The following is a 17,037-nucleotide window of genomic DNA, read 5'->3' as shown; positions in this document are numbered from 1 at the left end:
ATCCTTCCCATTTTTATTTGGCGCCACCAATCCGGTCCAAATGTTATTAGTTTATGAATATATACCAACAAAACGTGACGCATTCTCAACAGCCTCCACTGTACTCCCATGTCTTAATGTTAACGCCCCAATTCAGTTAGCTGAATGTCTCTGGTGGATCAGACCCTTCAGCTCTTTCAGTTTTTAGTCAGAGACCCCCCCCGCCCAGGCAGCCGCCGTAGACAGAGTTTCATATTTCCATTTCACCACCCCCTCGCCAGTCTCTATCATCACGCTTCATTCTTCCACGAGCCTCCAGGAGGAGCACTTCTCCGGTTTGATGTTTTTATGACCGCTGTTTGTATTCCTGTAGCTGCAGAGGGTGCCCTGCCGGTGGCCAGCGTCTCCCCGACCGTCCTGAACGTGGTGCAGGGTCAGCGGGCAGAGTTTCTCTGCACCGTGACCGGAAACCCCGCCGCAGCCATCGAATGGATCGGTACGAGTATTTTCTGTTCACTCACTTCCTGTTCCCTGGTCTGGAGGTCAATGGTTTCCTGAATGAGTTTTTGGTTGTTAGCCTGATTTAAGTTTGGTGGTTGAATCAAGCTACCACATTAAATAAATATAAATTCCCATTGGACCAGAGAGATGCTGCCTTCAGGGACCCACACAGAAATACCACACCCTTTCTTTAAAGCAGCAGGTCTAACCCCTTTGTCTACCTGTGTGTTGTTGCAGGGGGTCCGGGGAACAGGATGAGCCCCCGGGCTGTGGTGCGAGGAGGCGTCCTGAGCTTCAGTGCCGTGGACCCCGCTGATGAGGGGGAGTACACCTGCAAGGCCCTGAACACCCACGGGGAAAACACAGTGCGGGTCTCCCTGTTTGTGCAAAGTAAGACAGGTGCAGACTGCATCACACAGACACCTGTTTAATGGGCATTGTGGGGACCACCTTGCTAAATGCCCAGTCCCCACAATGTAACCAATGGGTTAGGGTTAGGGTTAGGGTTATGACTTAACAAAGGAGGGACAGGTAGGCTGGCAGGGTGCCTGAAATGTGTTAAAATGCAAAACATTCTGACTTTTTTCGGGTAATTAAGTCATTATGAGTCCTTACAAAATCCTAAGACTCTGAAACGATGCGTTGTTTGTTTCTTGAATGGAAAAGATTGGTCCTGAAGTGTTTGAATTCAGAAGGCGTGGTGTGCTGTTCAAAAGAAGGACTTCTGCCATCGGAAAAGTCAGAGTGTAGGAAAAGTGATGTGTGTTTCCACCCTGTGATTCGTATCCGTTTTAAGATGTAATGGGTTCTTCCTCTGCCCAGGTTACACCCTTTACCCAGTTTAATGAAATGGGACAGTAGTTCGTCAGGAAGCTGTGGGCTGGTGTGTTTTTAATGGTGATATTTTATTTCAGCAAGGCATTCTTTGTTTTCACCCAGTTTTTTTTTTTGCTTTGTTTGAATTTCTTTGTGTTTTCGATGTTTTTCCGTTTGTTGATGTGAATAATTGTTTCTGTTTCAGAGTCCAACCCCGGCGGCCTCGGCACGCAGCCGCAGGTTCAGGTCAGTCCTCAGAACATCGAAGCCCACGAAGGAGACAACGTCCGCCTGTACTGCCGGGCGACAGGATCCCCCACCCCGAAGCTCACCTGGCTGAAGAACGGGGGTCAGATCCCCTCCACAGGTGAGACCCCCCCCCCCCAGCAGCACTTTAACTTTAACGCATTCACATTTTGCCGTGACATTAATCTGATCTCCTCTTAAAGGTTCGTGCGATGCCGATGGAATTCAACATTGTTTTTAACTGTTGTTCCGCATTCTGACATTTGCTCTTTATTTTTCTGTTTGTCTCCTCCCCCATGGTTTTTTGTTTTTGATCCCTCCCCCCGTTGTGACGTTTGCTCAGGCCATTCCCTCTCTCGGTTTCCATCAGTTTAAAAGCAACAGTCTCGATGTGTTACAGAGACGTATTGAGGAGCTGCAGGTCTGTCCATCTGTCCGTCTGTCCGTCCTCATCCTCGTCTTTACTCACCTCGTCCTCACGCTTTCACTAATGCATGTCATCTGTAAACTGATCATTAGCTGCTCACCCAGTCCGTCAAGATGCAAATACATGGAGTCAGCCGGCTGGTCGACTCGTCAGGATGCTTTCACAAGTCCCTCTGGTCTGGGTCACGGTCAGATTTACACTTTTGGTTTGGTCCCTTAAATCTGGTGTGATTTCACAGAGCTCGAATTAACGGCATAAAATAAGTGAACAAATGAGCTTTGTTATCTCGAGCGCACTTCTGTCCACTGACTGATGCACATTGGTATATTCTTCAGTTTAATTCCAATTACTTTACATACCTTCCCATTTCTGTGGACAATATTATGCTTGATCTGCAAATTCAGGCCTCTCCAACTCTGCTACCTGATCCCGTGACAGTCAACAGAAAGGTCGCACGTATTTTCAACTACAGTAAAATAACAGAGGGAGAAATCTAGTACAGTGACATCACTATGGAGCCCTCGCTCTCCTATTGGCTAGCGCTCCAACACATGGTACGTGATAGACTAAGGGGCGGGACATGAGGACTGGTTCTCTGAATGCAGTCTGGCTCCTGGTTTGGGGTTAGGGTTAACACCAGATTTAACCGGACCAGGCGCTGTCTTGTGGTGCACCCTGGCTGTATTTGCATCCTGTTTTTTTGTTGCGTTTATTAATAATTGTTCCATAGTCTCTTGTTTTGTCCTGTCCACATCCCCCCCTCCCCCCTCATCCTCCCCCCTGTATTGAGTAAACAGCAGGTCCTGGAGGTATTCAGACATACTTCTCTCTACGAGCCCGGTGTGTTGTGTTAGTGTTCTAGGCCTGAGTCCATGGCCGGGTTTTGGGTCCGGTTAGTTCTGCCTCACAGAGTCCTCCCCCCGCCCCAGCCTTTCCCAGGGCCAGGGCTCTGCAGAGCGGCCAGGCAGAAACTGTGTGAGCTCTGCAGACGCTTTGCTTTGAGAAGCTGCAGACACACTGAGCTTCAGCGCTGAGCTTCACGGTCCAGCAGCTTTGTCCCTGAATGCCCCGACCCCCGGATACAGTAATCCCCCCCCCCCACCTCCCTCCCGCCAACGAGGTGTTACCAAACTTTATCAAAGCTCATATTCAGGCCTGCGGAGCCTCTGACGGCCGTGAGGAACAACCAAAGTGCTGAGGAGGTATTCAGACAGGCGTCAGAATACACGGAAAGTACCCAAAGTACAAGTACAAGTATCAGAATCAGAAATACTTTATTATTCCCAAAGTGGGAATTATTTTCGTTACCGCACAAAATACAATATCAAGCATAGCAAAATATTGGAAATAAAAATAAGAAATGTACAGATAGTAAAAGTGCAATGAAATGGAATATTAATGTAAAGAGAGGCTATGGAGCAGTGAGCTGTCAGCAGCCAGAGGGGAATTATTGTACAGAGTTATTGCAGAGGGCAGGAATGCATCACAGTATGCATTCTTGGTATCAGCATATAAAAGGTCCAGAGTGTTGTTGCCTCTGGGGGGCATTTCACATCCTGAGTGAGTGTAGGTAGAGTTCTGTCCAGTTTAGCCTGGTTACAGTCCCCAGTGAAGGGGATGAGAGCATTTGGGTGTAGTGTTTGGAGTTTGGCCACAGTGGAGTGGATGACATCACCAGCCACCTCCGCATCAGCTGATGGAGTAATGTAAACAACAACAACAACAACAGCGCAGTGAAACAACGGGGCAGGTAGTGAGGACGCAATCCACCAGCTCACAGCTCAATGTCCGGGCTACAGAAACGCTCCTTCACGGTAACATGTCCGGGATTACACCATCGTTCATTCTCATTCAGAGCATCCTCACCAGTGCCAGTGATCTCACGTTCCCCATTACTATCGCCGGCACGGAAGGCTCGTACCTCCTCTTCTTCTTCATCTTCAGCATGACTCCAGCTCTGCAGCCTCGCTGGTGTCTCCGTAGCTCCTCCGGGATGTCATGCCAGTCTCCGGGCAGCAGCACGGGTCTGCAGAGCGTGATCAGCTGGGCGAGGGTGAAAACAATGCCATCAGTCCTTTGAGCGTGGCTCTCTGTAACAAAAAGTGCCGAAAGTAACAGAAAGGTGACCAGAGAGTGTTCGAAACAGAACATGGCCATGGCTGTCCAAAGCCTAAATAAATATGTGAAGAAAAAAAGCAAATAAAAGAATAAAGTCAAAGAAAAAGTCAATATATGAATAAGCACAGGGAGCTGCTGCAACAGGCTGCAGCTCCAATTTGCGAAGTATTGGTGTCACAAAATACATTTGAAGCACCTGAATTAAAAGTAAAAGTAGTCCTTGGTTAGCATCGGATTTGTACTTAGTGAAGGACTTGAGTAAATGTACCACTTCTGGTTTTTAGGGCCCTGGTTTGTCAGATTTCCCAGTCAATAACTCCATTTGAAAAGCTTCTGGAGTCCCCTCTGTGTCCGGTCCGTGTCACTAACTCTTCATGTGTCAGAGAGCAGCCCTGATGTGTTAACGCTGATGGTTGTAGAACTGTTGCCGCTCTCTGTGCAGCTTCCTGAAGAAGCTTAGTCTCAACCATAGTTTCCCGCTCAGAGCCTGAACTGTAACTGTGAGTCCTAAAGATCCCGCTGTAGTGCTTCTGTGTCGCTGTAGCTAGAAACGTCTCAATGTCTTATCTGTGTTCAGAAAGGTAAGTCCTGTTCTGTCCTCACTGTGTCCGTCATGGTGTTCATAGAGGGGCGCAGGGTCTGTTGGTCCCTGAAGGCAGCATCTCCCTGGTCCAATGAGATTTCTCAATGAAGTCATGTGACCATGCTGTAGTTCCTTTATAGCCCTACGGAACCACAGCACGGTCACATGACTTCACGTCACCACTGCTAAGCTAAAGGAGGCTAATGTTGGGCTATAAAGGAACTACAGCACGGTCACATGACTTCACGTCACCACTGCTAAGCTAAAGGAGGCTAATGTTGGGCTATAAAGGAACTACAGCACGGTCACATGACTTCACGTCACGACCGCTAAGCTAAAGGAGGCTAATGTTGGGCTATAAAGGAACTACAGCACGGTCACATGACTTCACGTCACCACCGCTAAGCTAAAGGAGGCTAACGTTGGGCTATAAAGGAACTACAGCACGGTCACATGACTTCACGTTACCACCGCTAAGCTAAAGGAGGCTAATGTTGGGCTATAGAGGAACTACAGCACGGTCACATGACTTCACGTCTCCACCGCTAAGCTAAAGGAGGCTAATTTTGGGCTATAAAGGAACTACAGCACGGTCACATGACTTCACGTCACCACCGCTAAGCTAAAGGAGGCTAATGTTGGGCTATAAAGGAACTACAGCACGGTCACATGACTTCACCTCACCACCGCTAAGCTAAAGGAGGCTAATGTTGGGCTATAAAGGAACTACAGCACGGTCACATGACTTCACAGACATGTTTTATGTCATAGAATAAAAGTCTCTTCTTTTGTGCTAACCACAGACCTTATTTCAACAACCAAAAACACATCCAGGAAACCATTGACCTCCAGACCAGGGACAGGAAGTGATAAAGGCTGACTCAGGGTTCAGGACTCATTCCTGCACCTCTCTATGAAATGATATTTGATATCTCACAGATGTTTGTCTGATCTGGTCTCTTCTGGTTTTAGTCTCGTATGGACCGCACAGACATCGGCACTCTGTTCATCCCCAACATCCAGAGGTCGGACTCTGGGACCTACATGTGTGTCGGCAGCAACAGTGTGGGCTCCAACAGCTCCCCCATCAAGGTGTCCGTGCTCAAAGGTCAGAGGTCAAAGCAGTTCAACAGAAACAGCCAAACCCAAAGTCATAATCGTGTGATTTTTACCAAGAATACTTTTAATCAAAAAGTCAAAGCTTTATTTATATTTACATTTAAATGATTTTTACATTTGTTATTGTTTCAATTACTTGATGTTTTATTGTTGCACAACTTTAACAGTTACAGAAATGATCAGACTGATTTAATTTTCAGAATTATTGATTTGTAATTTGGATTTTGCAACCGTTTGTCCATTTAGGACAAAAATGAATAGAATTACATTAAACTGAAAATAAAATTGAAGTTAAATTAAATCTCGTTATTTTATGAAAATAAATGCATTAGTTAATAAATATCAATACAAATATAAATGCTGAGCTCAAGATTAAATGGACAGCATAATTCAGTTAACATGTCATACACCTTTAAAAGAATCAATATACACACCTGGAAAATAGTCACAACAATATTTCTATTTATATCACAGCGAGCTTAAATGTTACAACACATGCAAAACGTGTGTGTGTGTGTGTGTGTGTGTGTGTGTGTGTGTGTGTGTGTGTGTGTGTGTGTGTGTGTGTGTGTGTGTGTGTGTGTGTGTGTGTGTGTGTGTGTGAGCAGCGGACCACGTCTCCTCGGCGGTCACCATCCAGCCGTCCATCGCTGACGTTCAGGAGGGTCAGAGTCTGGAGCTCAACTGCTTCGCTCCCGGGAACCCCCCCCCTCAGGTCACCTGGAGCAAAGCCAGCGGACGCCTCTCCTCCAACCACCAGGTAGCACACACAGACACACACACACACACACACACACAGACACACACACACACACACATTATTGAATCCCCTGTCAGTGTGTGTGAGTGGTTGAAGGTGTCTCCCCCCCTGCTGCAGGTGCTGGGGAGTCAGCTGAGGATCCTGGCGGCCTCTCCGGAGGACTCGGGGGAATACGTGTGCCGAGTTCAAGGACACTCTGGAAACTCTAACTTCCAGCAGGCGTCCGTCTCCGTGTCCGTCACCTCGTCCTCCTCCCGTGAGTCAGAGCTGCACCAACGGAATAGTTTATATGATGTAAAGCATTATGATGTTCTCTGCTGTGGAGAAGCTGCAGTGTTTACTGGGCACAGCATGTTTACCAGTTGAACCAGTGCAATATTCAGATTGAGACCAAAGATACAAACTGTCCCCAGACTGGAGCTGCTCTCCCCTGTGCTGCCTCTTTGACTGGACTCTCATTTTCTCACTGAGGAGTTTACAGTTGATGTCAGAGTGTGTGTCAGTCAGAAACACATCACACACACACACACACACACACACACACACACACACACACACACACACACACACACACACACACACACACACACACACACTCTGCATCACTCCATGAACTCAATGAGCAGTGTGACTCACTCTGACACACTTCCTCTCCGTGACCTCACCTCTGTTTCCTGGAGCCTTCAGCTCTTCTCTGCTGCCAGGTCAATATGAAGCTGCAGGGAGATATATCTCACGGTGAACGTGAAGCTGAAGGATTTCACTTTTACAGCACACTGACGATGTAAGGGTTAGCCAATCAGCCGTCAGGAAAGCAAGTGTATTTCAGTATTTCAACACAAGGCTTTAGAAAACATTCAAAGTATTTGGATATTTCATTGGTAGCTCTGAGAGTGTGTGTGGCTCGTTGTGTGACGTGTGTTGTTGACGTTGTGTTTGTGCTGCAGGTCTGCAGAGTCCTATCATCGCCATCGAGCCGCACAGTGCCGCCGTCCGGGTCGGGGAGTCGGCCAGCTTCAGGTGCAGAATTTACACCGGAGCTCAGCCCATCAGACTGGAGTGGAAGCTAGCCAACAACCAGCCTCTGCCCGGTAACACACACACACACACACACACACACACACACACACACACACACACTCTGATTATCCATGAGCAGTTGCAGCTCCCTGGCCCCTCCCCTCTCACTTCCTTTAATGAGTCCTTTTAACCACAGAGGAACTGTTGTAACTGCGTTGAAGTGTTTGGATTGAATTTAAAGGTGCCACAGAGGGTGCCTGGGGGGGGGTCATTTGTCTCTCTTGATGATATGTACTGTTTATGTTCTTTCTAAAGAAGTATAACACTAATCCTAATCTCGATGTTTCCTGCAGATAATGTGGAGGTGAGTCCGGACGGAGTCGTGATGACCATCTCTAGAGCCCGCCCTCTGAATCACGGGGCGTACCGTTGCGTCGCCAGCAACCCATTCGGCATCACACAAACCATCGTGTCCCTGATCGTCAAAGGTGAGCAACACACACACACACACACACACACACACACACACACACACACACACACACACACACACACACACACACAATGCCTCCCCCTGGTGTCTGATGGGTGTCTCTCTGTGCCTCAGAGTCTCCTGTGGCCACTGTCACACCGGTGGGGCCCCTGCGCATCAGGGTGGGAGACCCCGTTAACCTGGAGTGCCAGGCGGCCGGAGAGCCCCACCCCTCGGTGTCCTGGCACCGGCTGGACCGGAACCGCAAGACCATGCTGAGCAGCCCCCTCCCCATGGAGGGTAACGCCGTCATGCAGGTACGGAGACCTCCGATCTGACAGCACAGAGCACTCTTCTCTGCTCAACACGGCTCCTTCAGGTTATGGGACAGGAACCCTGCAGCATCCAATCCAGGAGTTCATATCACCTCTGTGTTAGCACGACGTCATGCCTCCATCTAAAACCTGTAGTGACACATGTTTGAATGTTACAGTCAATCTCTGCTGAAAGCCGTTTCGTCCAGAAGAGATCTGTAATGTTCATCTTGACTTCATACTTCCCTGTTTCTATGATGACATGCTTTCTCTCCAGAAATGTGTTTCCATTCTCAACTTGTTTCCTGAATTTGTTTCAATTTTTTAAAGAAACTTCACACATTTTTCCTGAAATGTTCACCTTCCCTTGAACCGTTAAGCTTTCTTTCTTTAGTATTTTAATCTTTGTCTGAATAATAGAACGTTGTGTCTGGAGAAACCCTAACCTCTGAACATGCGTGTATTTTTTCACCCCCCCCTGCAGATCCTGGCGGCGCGCCCTGAAGACAGCGGAACGTACGTCTGCACGGCTCGTAGTAACGAGGGCAGCTCGGAGACTCGGGTGGAGGTGGTGGTGGAGGGAAGCCCTCAGGAGCCCTCGGCCCCCCGGGCCTCCATCCCCGAGCCCCTGATGGTGGTGGTGGAGGGGCAGACGGCCACGATGCGCTGCGAGGCCCACGGTGAGGAGGACTATATATATTATAGCTCTTCTTTCTGCCTTTATTCATATTTATTCTTTATTATTGTAAATAACAGCTGGTTTTCTGGCAGGACTCTACCTACTTATAAAGTGGAGCAATAGAAGTCTGAAGAGTTTAAACTCAGCAACATTTGACCGACACTGAGGCTAGGCTGCTCCATCACGAACTCCAGATTAAATCCCGATGCACCAAACTTTAGTTTTTACTCTGAATCAGATTTACTTTAATTCTGTTGCACTAAAGTCCGGATCAAAGATGGGTCCAGTATAAACTGTGTTGCGCCCATGTGTAGCACGAGATGGAGCGATGGGGCACTGGGTATTTAGCTGACCTCACCGGCACATGTGTGGGATTGGGGACTGGGAGGAGCCTCAGTTTTTGGACCGTGTAGCCGTGCACACGCTTTTTGTCTTTGGGAACACAATGGTATTGAAAGCTATAAACTTCCTGGGGAATGGAGATTAGTTAGTTTAGCAGAGTAGCCAGTCCCTCAGTGATATTGAGTGGCAACACATTGTAAACATGCCTCTCTGTCACAAAATGTGTAAAGCTCATAAAGCTAGTGAAATAATGAAGAGCAGCTGAGGGTTACGGCCGTTCTGCACATTTATAGCTTACTGAATAAATTCCAAAAGCATGCTCCTTATTTATTGTATTTGGAAAGTCAAGCATCTTCATTATAATAAGAACAAGGTGTCTTCAGGGTCTAGACCAGGAGCTGGATCCAGACAGAACATCTATCCTAACAGTGCAGCTGGAGTTTGACCTCGGTGAAATCATGGCTTATCCTGGAGTTTATATTTAGTGTTTCTGCATTTTCCTCCCAGGTGTCCCATCCCCGACCATCAGCTGGTCCAAGCTGCGCTCCCCCCTCCCCTGGAGACACTCTGTGGTGGGGGGCAGTCTGGTTCTCCCCTCTGTGGGACGCCAGGACTCTGGAGAGTATATCTGCAGCGCCACCAACAGCATGGGGACGACCGAGGTCACCGTCACTCTGGACGTAGAGAGTGAGTCTCATTGTGTCGCTGATTTAAATCTGTCTTTAAAAAATGTAATCTGTCATAATCTAATTTTCCAAATGCATCTTGCATTAGCGTCTACCCAACCTGGATAGTCGAGACTGAAACCAGTACCAGGCATGCTGGTTTTGTACAGGAAGTGTCTCAAATTGAGCACGGTCATTCATACGTGTTTTTAAATGTTTGGTTTTTTAAGTTGACTTTCCTTAAACCCGGACTATTTTTAAATAAAGCACTTTATCTTTTTCTGAATGTTGCTTCACATTTCCATATATTATTATTCTCCACTAACCCACGGCTCCTCTCTCCCTGCAGCCCCCCCCTACGCCACCTCCATGCCCGATGACGTGTCTGTGCGGGTGGGGGAAGTGATCCGGCTGCAGTGCCTGGCTCACGGAACCCCCCCCCTCATCTACACCTGGACCAAGCTGGACGGAGACCTGCCCCCCAGAGCTCAGGTCAGCGGGGGAGACCTGCAGATCAACCTGGCCACCGCCGAGGATGCTGGGAGTTATAAGTGTGTGGCCAGCAACAAGGTGGCCGCCAGCGAGGTGATCGCTCGAGTCACTGTGAGATGTGAGTCCGCTGGAGAGCAGGGAAACTGGAGGGATACAAGTTTTAATAAAGTCCTGTTCAATGAGAAGACTGCATCCATCTGTTTGTGGAACAGCAAATGTATGCCACTAAGACTTAAATCCCTCCCCCTGCAGCCCCTCTGGCGGTGAAGGTCTCCCCCCAGGTGGAGGTGAAGGCTCAGGGCAGCGCGGTGGAGTTCACATGTTCTGCAGCTGGGGGGCTGGAGACTAAGGTGGAGTGGCTCAAGGAGGGAGGAGCTCTGCCCCCCAACCACCACATCAAGGACGGCGTGCTCAGGTGACGCATCATAGAACATTGAAAGGTAGTATCTTGGGTCCATCTTGTTTCCTGTGTCTGAATGCCTGTCTCTCTGCAGGATTGAGAACCTGGAGCAGAGCAATGAAGGCGTTTATATCTGCAGAGCCAGCAGTGCGTACGGACAGGCTCAGGACACCGCCAGACTCACCATCCAAGGTCTGATCCCTTCAATCTGATCCCTTCACTATGTTCCCTTCAGAGTGATCCCTTCAATCTGATCCTTTCCCTCTGATCCATTCACTCTGTTCCCTTCACTCTGATCCCTTCACTCTGTTCCCTTCACTCTGTTCCCTTCACTCTGATCCCTTCACTCTGTTCCCTTCAGAGTGATCCTTCAATCTGATCCTTTCCCTCTGATCCATTCACTTTGATCCCTTGAGTCTGATCCCTTCACTTTGCTCCCTTGAGTCTGATCCCTTCACTCTGATCCCTTCACTTTGATCCCTTGAGTCTGATCCCTTCACCCTGTTCCCTTGAGTCTGATCCCTTCACCCTGTTCCCTTCCCTAATTGTATCTAACTCTCGTCCTCCTCCACAGCCCTGCCGAAGGTGATGATAAACGTTCGTACGTCGGTGCAGACGGTGATGATCGGTAACTCGGTGGAGTTTGAGTGCCAGGCGGTGGGCGACCCGGAGCCCACGGTGAAGTGGAGTAAAGTGGGGGGGTCGCTGCCCTCCCACATCATGGTGAAGGGCGGCATGCTGAGGATTGACCAGGTCACGGAGGCCGACGCCGGCCAGTACCGCTGCACCGCCACCAACAACGTGGGCTCCGTGCAGAGCCAGGTGGTGCTCAACGTCCAGTGTGAGTGCTCAGAGAATCTGGATGTGTGTAGAAATGACCTTCAATTTTCTTCTTGAATACTCACAGAACTCCCTGGAAAAGAAGACTCAGAAAGGATTAAAGACATGTGTTGCATGGAGCAGATAAATGTGACCTCATTATTCTGTGAGTTTGATCTGCACACACCACTGCCCCAGCCGTCTCCCCTCATGGATCTCCCCCTGTGTTCCTCAGCTCTCCCTCAGATTGCATCGCTGCCTGAAACTAAAGAGGTGACAGTCGGCTCGGACGCTGTGCTTCCCTGCGTGGCATCCGGATACCCTGTACCGCAGATCAAATGGTCCAAGGTGAACCAGACACCTCTGACAGTGTTAGCATCGTTAGGAACTGTTTTAATCAAACAGGAGTATGTGACTGCAGCTCTTCTTTAAACATAATGAATCATGCTGTGTATTTCTGTCTGCAGGTGGAAGGAGAGCTTCCTCCCAAGTGTTTCCAGGATGTCAACGTCCTGACGGTTCCTCGGGTCACCCCCGAGGATTCTGGGACATACGTGTGCACCGCCTCCAACAAGCAGGGGAAGGTGGAGGCCTTTACTTCGCTGCAGGTCCACGGTCAGTCTGCAGGGCGGAAAGAGGGTTGCAGCACGAGTGTATCGGCGATATCAAAGAAATAAAACATCAAAATGGAGCTCAATAATTAAACTGCCGCTGAGGAACCAGTTAGAGAATCTCAGGCAGGAACTCTATTGTTAAGTCATAGTCCTGAGAAAAAATAAAGTCCTGAGAAAAAATAAAGTCCTGAGAAAAAAGTCTTTCTCTCTTAGTTCTGAAAAAAATCTAAAATTGGGGATTTTCTTTCTGGGAAATAATACAATTTTGCAGTAAAAGTGAAAATTCTGAGAGAAAAGTGAGAATTATAATTATTAGAAAAAAATTGAATTCAGAGAAAAAGTGAAAATTCTACAAAAAAGAGTCTAATTATTACCGTATCGCAGCTCTGACATCATGTGCTGGTTCTTCCTTCAGAGAGAGTGATGCCATACTTTGCCCAGGAGCCGCTGTCCTACCTGACCCTGCCCACCATCAAGAACGCCTACCGGGCCTTCAGCATCCGGATCTCCTTCAGGCCCGATAACGGAGACGGTAAGGAGTCCTGCGCGGTTTTAAATCCTGCAGCGTTGATGTTTTCTGTACTGTGTATCTCATGTTTCCTCATGTGTAAATTCTCTGTCACGTCTTCTGTCCCCCCCCCTCCTCTCGTGGTGGGAAGGTCTCATATTGTACGCTGGTGAGTCTCAGCCTGATACAGTCTCTCTCTCCGTGCATCAGGCTGTGAAAGAGTGGAGACATGATGCATGGCATTTTGTTTTCAGTCCTCATCACAAAAGCATCAGCTTGATGAAGCTCGTTACAGATGGAATCCCAGGCTGCAGCTTCCACACCACTGCTGTTCAACGCACGGCTGCACACAGTTCTACAGAAGTCTGAAAGGCAAATGAGAAGGACAAGTCTGGTGTTCTGATCCAGCTCTGTCCTGTGTTTGTGACTCAAAACATGTTAAGTGTTTGTGGTTGTAATGTTCGGTCTGGCCTCCAGAGGGCAGTGTCCTGTCTTCTTAATTATAGAAACTCTTATATTTTCTTCCAGTTTAAAACATGACAGTAATTTAAGATAAAACACAATAAACAGGTATTGTGTTGAGAGTGTGTGAAGACACAGCACTGTACGCAATATACAAACAATATATAAACAACAACAACAACAACCCAGACAACAACAGAGAGCGACACAGTGTTGGTGCATTGAAGCTCTGCTGAGGGAAGATGACTAAGGCAAAGGTTCATTATAAGCTGTCATGATATGCTTGTTGTTATTTTCAGCTTAGACTAACAACAAAAACAACAACATGTACATCTGTTTACCTTTTCCTCAGATGGAAAACAACTTTTTCTATTTACCTGTTTCCAGTCGTAAACACAGAAGAGGTTTGGATCAGACTGAGACATGACTCAGCAGGGTGGTTTGCTCTCTTGCCTTTCAGGACTTCTGTACGTTTTTGATGTGATTGATCTTTTATTCAGAACTCTCTGCTGATGTGAGACAGAGAGTCACAGCCGTTAAATTGTCTTTGCACAGAATACAGTTTGACATGAGGTGCAGGATCTGTGGGAGGAGGAAGACACTTCTAGAAACCCTGGTGGTTGAACTGATTGTGTGTGTCAGCTCATCAGGGAACACACACATTAAATACAGAAGCTCCTTTGATGTGTAACTGTGTAAACCACACTGACTGTTGTGTTGCACAGTTATGCATTCAGCTCTCACAGCATACAGAGATCCTATAGCGGAGTGCAGAGGGCATGTTCCTGCTCTGAGGCGTGTCTGAAGCATGTTCCTGCATGTGCAGACAGAACCAGGTGCTGCAGCTCAGGGACAGATCTGATGCAGGTTCATCACAGCCTGGCTTTGGTTGGCTCTAAAGCTGCCGCACCACCGCATGCTGCTTCTCCTACAGCTGCAACCAGTATCCATCCCAACATGCCCCAAAACTGGTCTGGAATCTCCAACTCTGCAAGTGGGATCAGACGTTCTTCTCAGGAGTGCAGCAGGAGAGCAGATCCCACTTGTTCAAAGACTATCTGTAGACGGACCGGCCTGTTGAGATGGGTATTGTTGCAGAGCATGCATTATCAGGTCCTTGTTGTGACTCCTGCTGTGCGTCTGCTGCAGGGATGATCCTCTATAACGGCCAGAAGAGGAGCACCGGAGCGGACTTCATCTCTCTGGGACTGGTGGGGGGACGGCTGGAGTTCAGGTCAGAGAGGACTGAGAAATATCTCCTGATGCTCTGAAGCACAGCCGCAGTATTAATCACGCTTCATGATGTTTGTCTGCACAAAAGCATGTTGATGTTGTTGTTGTCGTCTTAGGTTTGACGTTGGCTCGGGCATGGCTACCATCAGAGACCCCTTACCCGTTAAACTGGGGGAGTTCCACACGGTGGAACTGCAGAGGAACAACACGCTGGGGTCTATCCGGGTGGACGGGGGGGAGCCCATCACCGGGAAGTCACAGGTACGCACACCTGGTGTCTTCACCCACACAGCACTGAGTCACCCTGCTGCTGCACATTATGGGATACAGAGCAGGGTCGAGACGTTGAAGCCCCTCTCCAGTCTCAGTGATGATGTCATCACACACACACACCTCCATTAGAACCTCTGAAACGCTCAAAAACCAAACTGGGATTCTAGGAGAACCGTTCCATCTTTCTAAAAACCTTTCATTCCAACAGAGCTGAGAGTCTGGAGAGGGTCAAACCTTTAATCAGTTCTTGGGATCAGCCTGAAAACCTCTGGCTGAATCTGTAAGAAGGTCCCAGCACTCTGTTCCAGATCCTTCTGCTCACTCTGAGTGTCAGCTGAAGAAGAATGACATGCATGCAGGATCAGTGTGCAGCTCGACCAATCACACACACTTCTGTAATGTGTGTGTTTTCTGTCCTCAGGGGAAGTTCCAGGGTCTGGATCTGAATGAGGAGCTGCACGTGGGGGGGTACCCCAACTACACCAGCCTGGCCAAGACCGCCGGCATCAAAAGCGGCTTCGTGGGTACGAGCTGCCGGAGGGCGGGACGTGTTGAAGAGAGAGTGGTAGCGCGTGCTTGATGTGTGCTGCTGTGTGTCTGCAGGCTGCGTCCGGCAGCTGCTGATCCAGGGGGACGAGGTCATCTTCAAGGACCTGCAGCGCAGCTCCACCGGGGTCTCCAACTGCCCCACCTGCAAGGACCAGCCCTGCCAGGTGCGCTCCACTCACACACACCTGCTGTGTCACATGATGCATGATAATAACATGTCCCCCCCCCCCAGAACGAGGGTCGCTGTGAGGACTCAGAGGCCAGCCTGTATCAGTGCAGTTGCCCCCGAGGGTTCACCGGGAGCAACTGCCAGCACCACTCCTCCCTGCACTGCCATGCAGGTACACACACACACACACAACACGGTAGAAATTGAAGTCTGAAGCGTTCAGTAGTTTTGATTAATGTTCATTTGTGTGTGCCCCCCCCCCCAGAGGCCTGCGGTCCCGACGCCACCTGCATCAACCGTCAGAACGGGCTCGGGTTCGACTGCCGCTGCCACCTGGGGAAGTCTGGAGAGAGGTGCATGCAGGTAAGAGGGGAGAGGGTCTCTGGAGCCCGGTCTGACTATGAGTGTTTCCCTTCACTGAGAATGCCCCCCCCCCCCTCTGCAGGCGAGCTGGTGACGACGCCCCTGTTTGACGGCGACGCCTCGTACATCGCCTACCCTCCCCTCACCATCGTGCACGACGACCTGCGGGTGGAGCTTGAGTTCAAGCCGATGCGCGCCAACGGCCTGATGTTCTTCTGCGGGGGGAGGAAGATGAAGGTGGAGGACTTCGTCTCCGTGTCCATGGTGGACGGACACGTGGAGTTCAGATATGAGCTGGGGACAGGTAGGACTCTATCCACTCAGAACCACTACAGTCTCCTCATCAGGAGAAATATTTAAATAGAAGGGACGGGCATGACGTGGAGAATGAGGCAGCAGGGTGACACGGTAAGGACTCGCTGGTCACTGATCACTCCTCCGTTACATAGCAGAGCATTTCTTCATGCTGTACTTATCCTGTGTGGTTGTGTGTCACTACGAACAGTTCTTAATAAGTTATGCAGAAAATATTTTAGAATTCCTCCTGCTTCTACACCTGAACCCTCTCTCTTAATTTCTCTCATGCAGGGAATTAATAAATAAATAAGCAGTGGAGAAGGAGGTCAAAATATTCCAAATCTAAAGGACCCGGTTTCACTGAAGTCTTGTTTCAATTTGAATGAAATTCTTCTCGAAGAGTTGACATGTTCAGATATAAACCAGTAGCATGTAGTGGTATCATGATGAGGGAATGGTTCCAGTACACGGCCTCTACCTTAAATGCTCTGTGTTTACGTTCAGTATTCTGTATATTTTATAATATTTAGATACTATATTAAATCCCCCCCCCCCCAGGCCAGGCGGTTCTGCGCAGTGCCGACCCCGTGTCTCTGGGCCAGTGGCACCGGGTGGTTGCCGAGCGGATCAAGAGGGCGGGGGTCTTGCAGGTGGACCGGGGGCCAATGGAGAGGAAGACGTCTCCAGGGAAAGCCCAGGGCCTCAACATCCACACACACATGTTCCTGGGGGGGGTCCCCACCACCGACATCCTGCCCAAACCCGCCAACATCAGCCACATGTTCCAGGGCTGCATCGGAGAGGTGAGGGGGGGGAT

At 49.1% G+C, this 17,037-nt stretch overlaps 1 protein-coding gene across 1 annotated transcript in view; it reads left to right on the top strand.

The window, feature by feature from the left end:
* hspg2 (heparan sulfate proteoglycan 2) overlaps positions 1 to 17,037 on the top strand; it is a 94,174-nt gene that overhangs the window by 69,435 nt on the left and 7,702 nt on the right. Inside the window, 28 exon segments of the mRNA XM_063880366.1 lie at positions 353 to 475; positions 718 to 870; positions 1,502 to 1,655; positions 1,879 to 1,963; positions 5,643 to 5,778; positions 6,398 to 6,549; positions 6,667 to 6,805; positions 7,497 to 7,640; positions 7,923 to 8,057; positions 8,177 to 8,358; positions 8,840 to 9,035; positions 9,884 to 10,063; positions 10,391 to 10,651; positions 10,786 to 10,948; positions 11,028 to 11,125; positions 11,508 to 11,774; positions 11,988 to 12,100; positions 12,220 to 12,367; positions 12,782 to 12,898; positions 13,026 to 13,043; positions 14,486 to 14,570; positions 14,686 to 14,830; positions 15,264 to 15,366; positions 15,446 to 15,555; positions 15,624 to 15,732; positions 15,826 to 15,922; positions 16,004 to 16,227; positions 16,779 to 17,023. Coding sequence (XP_063736436.1) covers positions 353 to 475; positions 718 to 870; positions 1,502 to 1,655; positions 1,879 to 1,963; positions 5,643 to 5,778; positions 6,398 to 6,549; positions 6,667 to 6,805; positions 7,497 to 7,640; positions 7,923 to 8,057; positions 8,177 to 8,358; positions 8,840 to 9,035; positions 9,884 to 10,063; positions 10,391 to 10,651; positions 10,786 to 10,948; positions 11,028 to 11,125; positions 11,508 to 11,774; positions 11,988 to 12,100; positions 12,220 to 12,367; positions 12,782 to 12,898; positions 13,026 to 13,043; positions 14,486 to 14,570; positions 14,686 to 14,830; positions 15,264 to 15,366; positions 15,446 to 15,555; positions 15,624 to 15,732; positions 15,826 to 15,922; positions 16,004 to 16,227; positions 16,779 to 17,023 — 4,082 coding nt within the window.

The sequence above is a fragment of the Eleginops maclovinus genome, chromosome 1, assembly GCF_036324505.1.
Source record: "Eleginops maclovinus isolate JMC-PN-2008 ecotype Puerto Natales chromosome 1, JC_Emac_rtc_rv5, whole genome shotgun sequence".
In the NCBI taxonomy this organism is placed as follows: Eukaryota; Metazoa; Chordata; class Actinopteri; order Perciformes; family Eleginopidae; genus Eleginops; species Eleginops maclovinus.
Note: the sequence above shows the minus strand (reverse complement) of the source record. Positions and strands in the feature narration are given on the sequence as shown.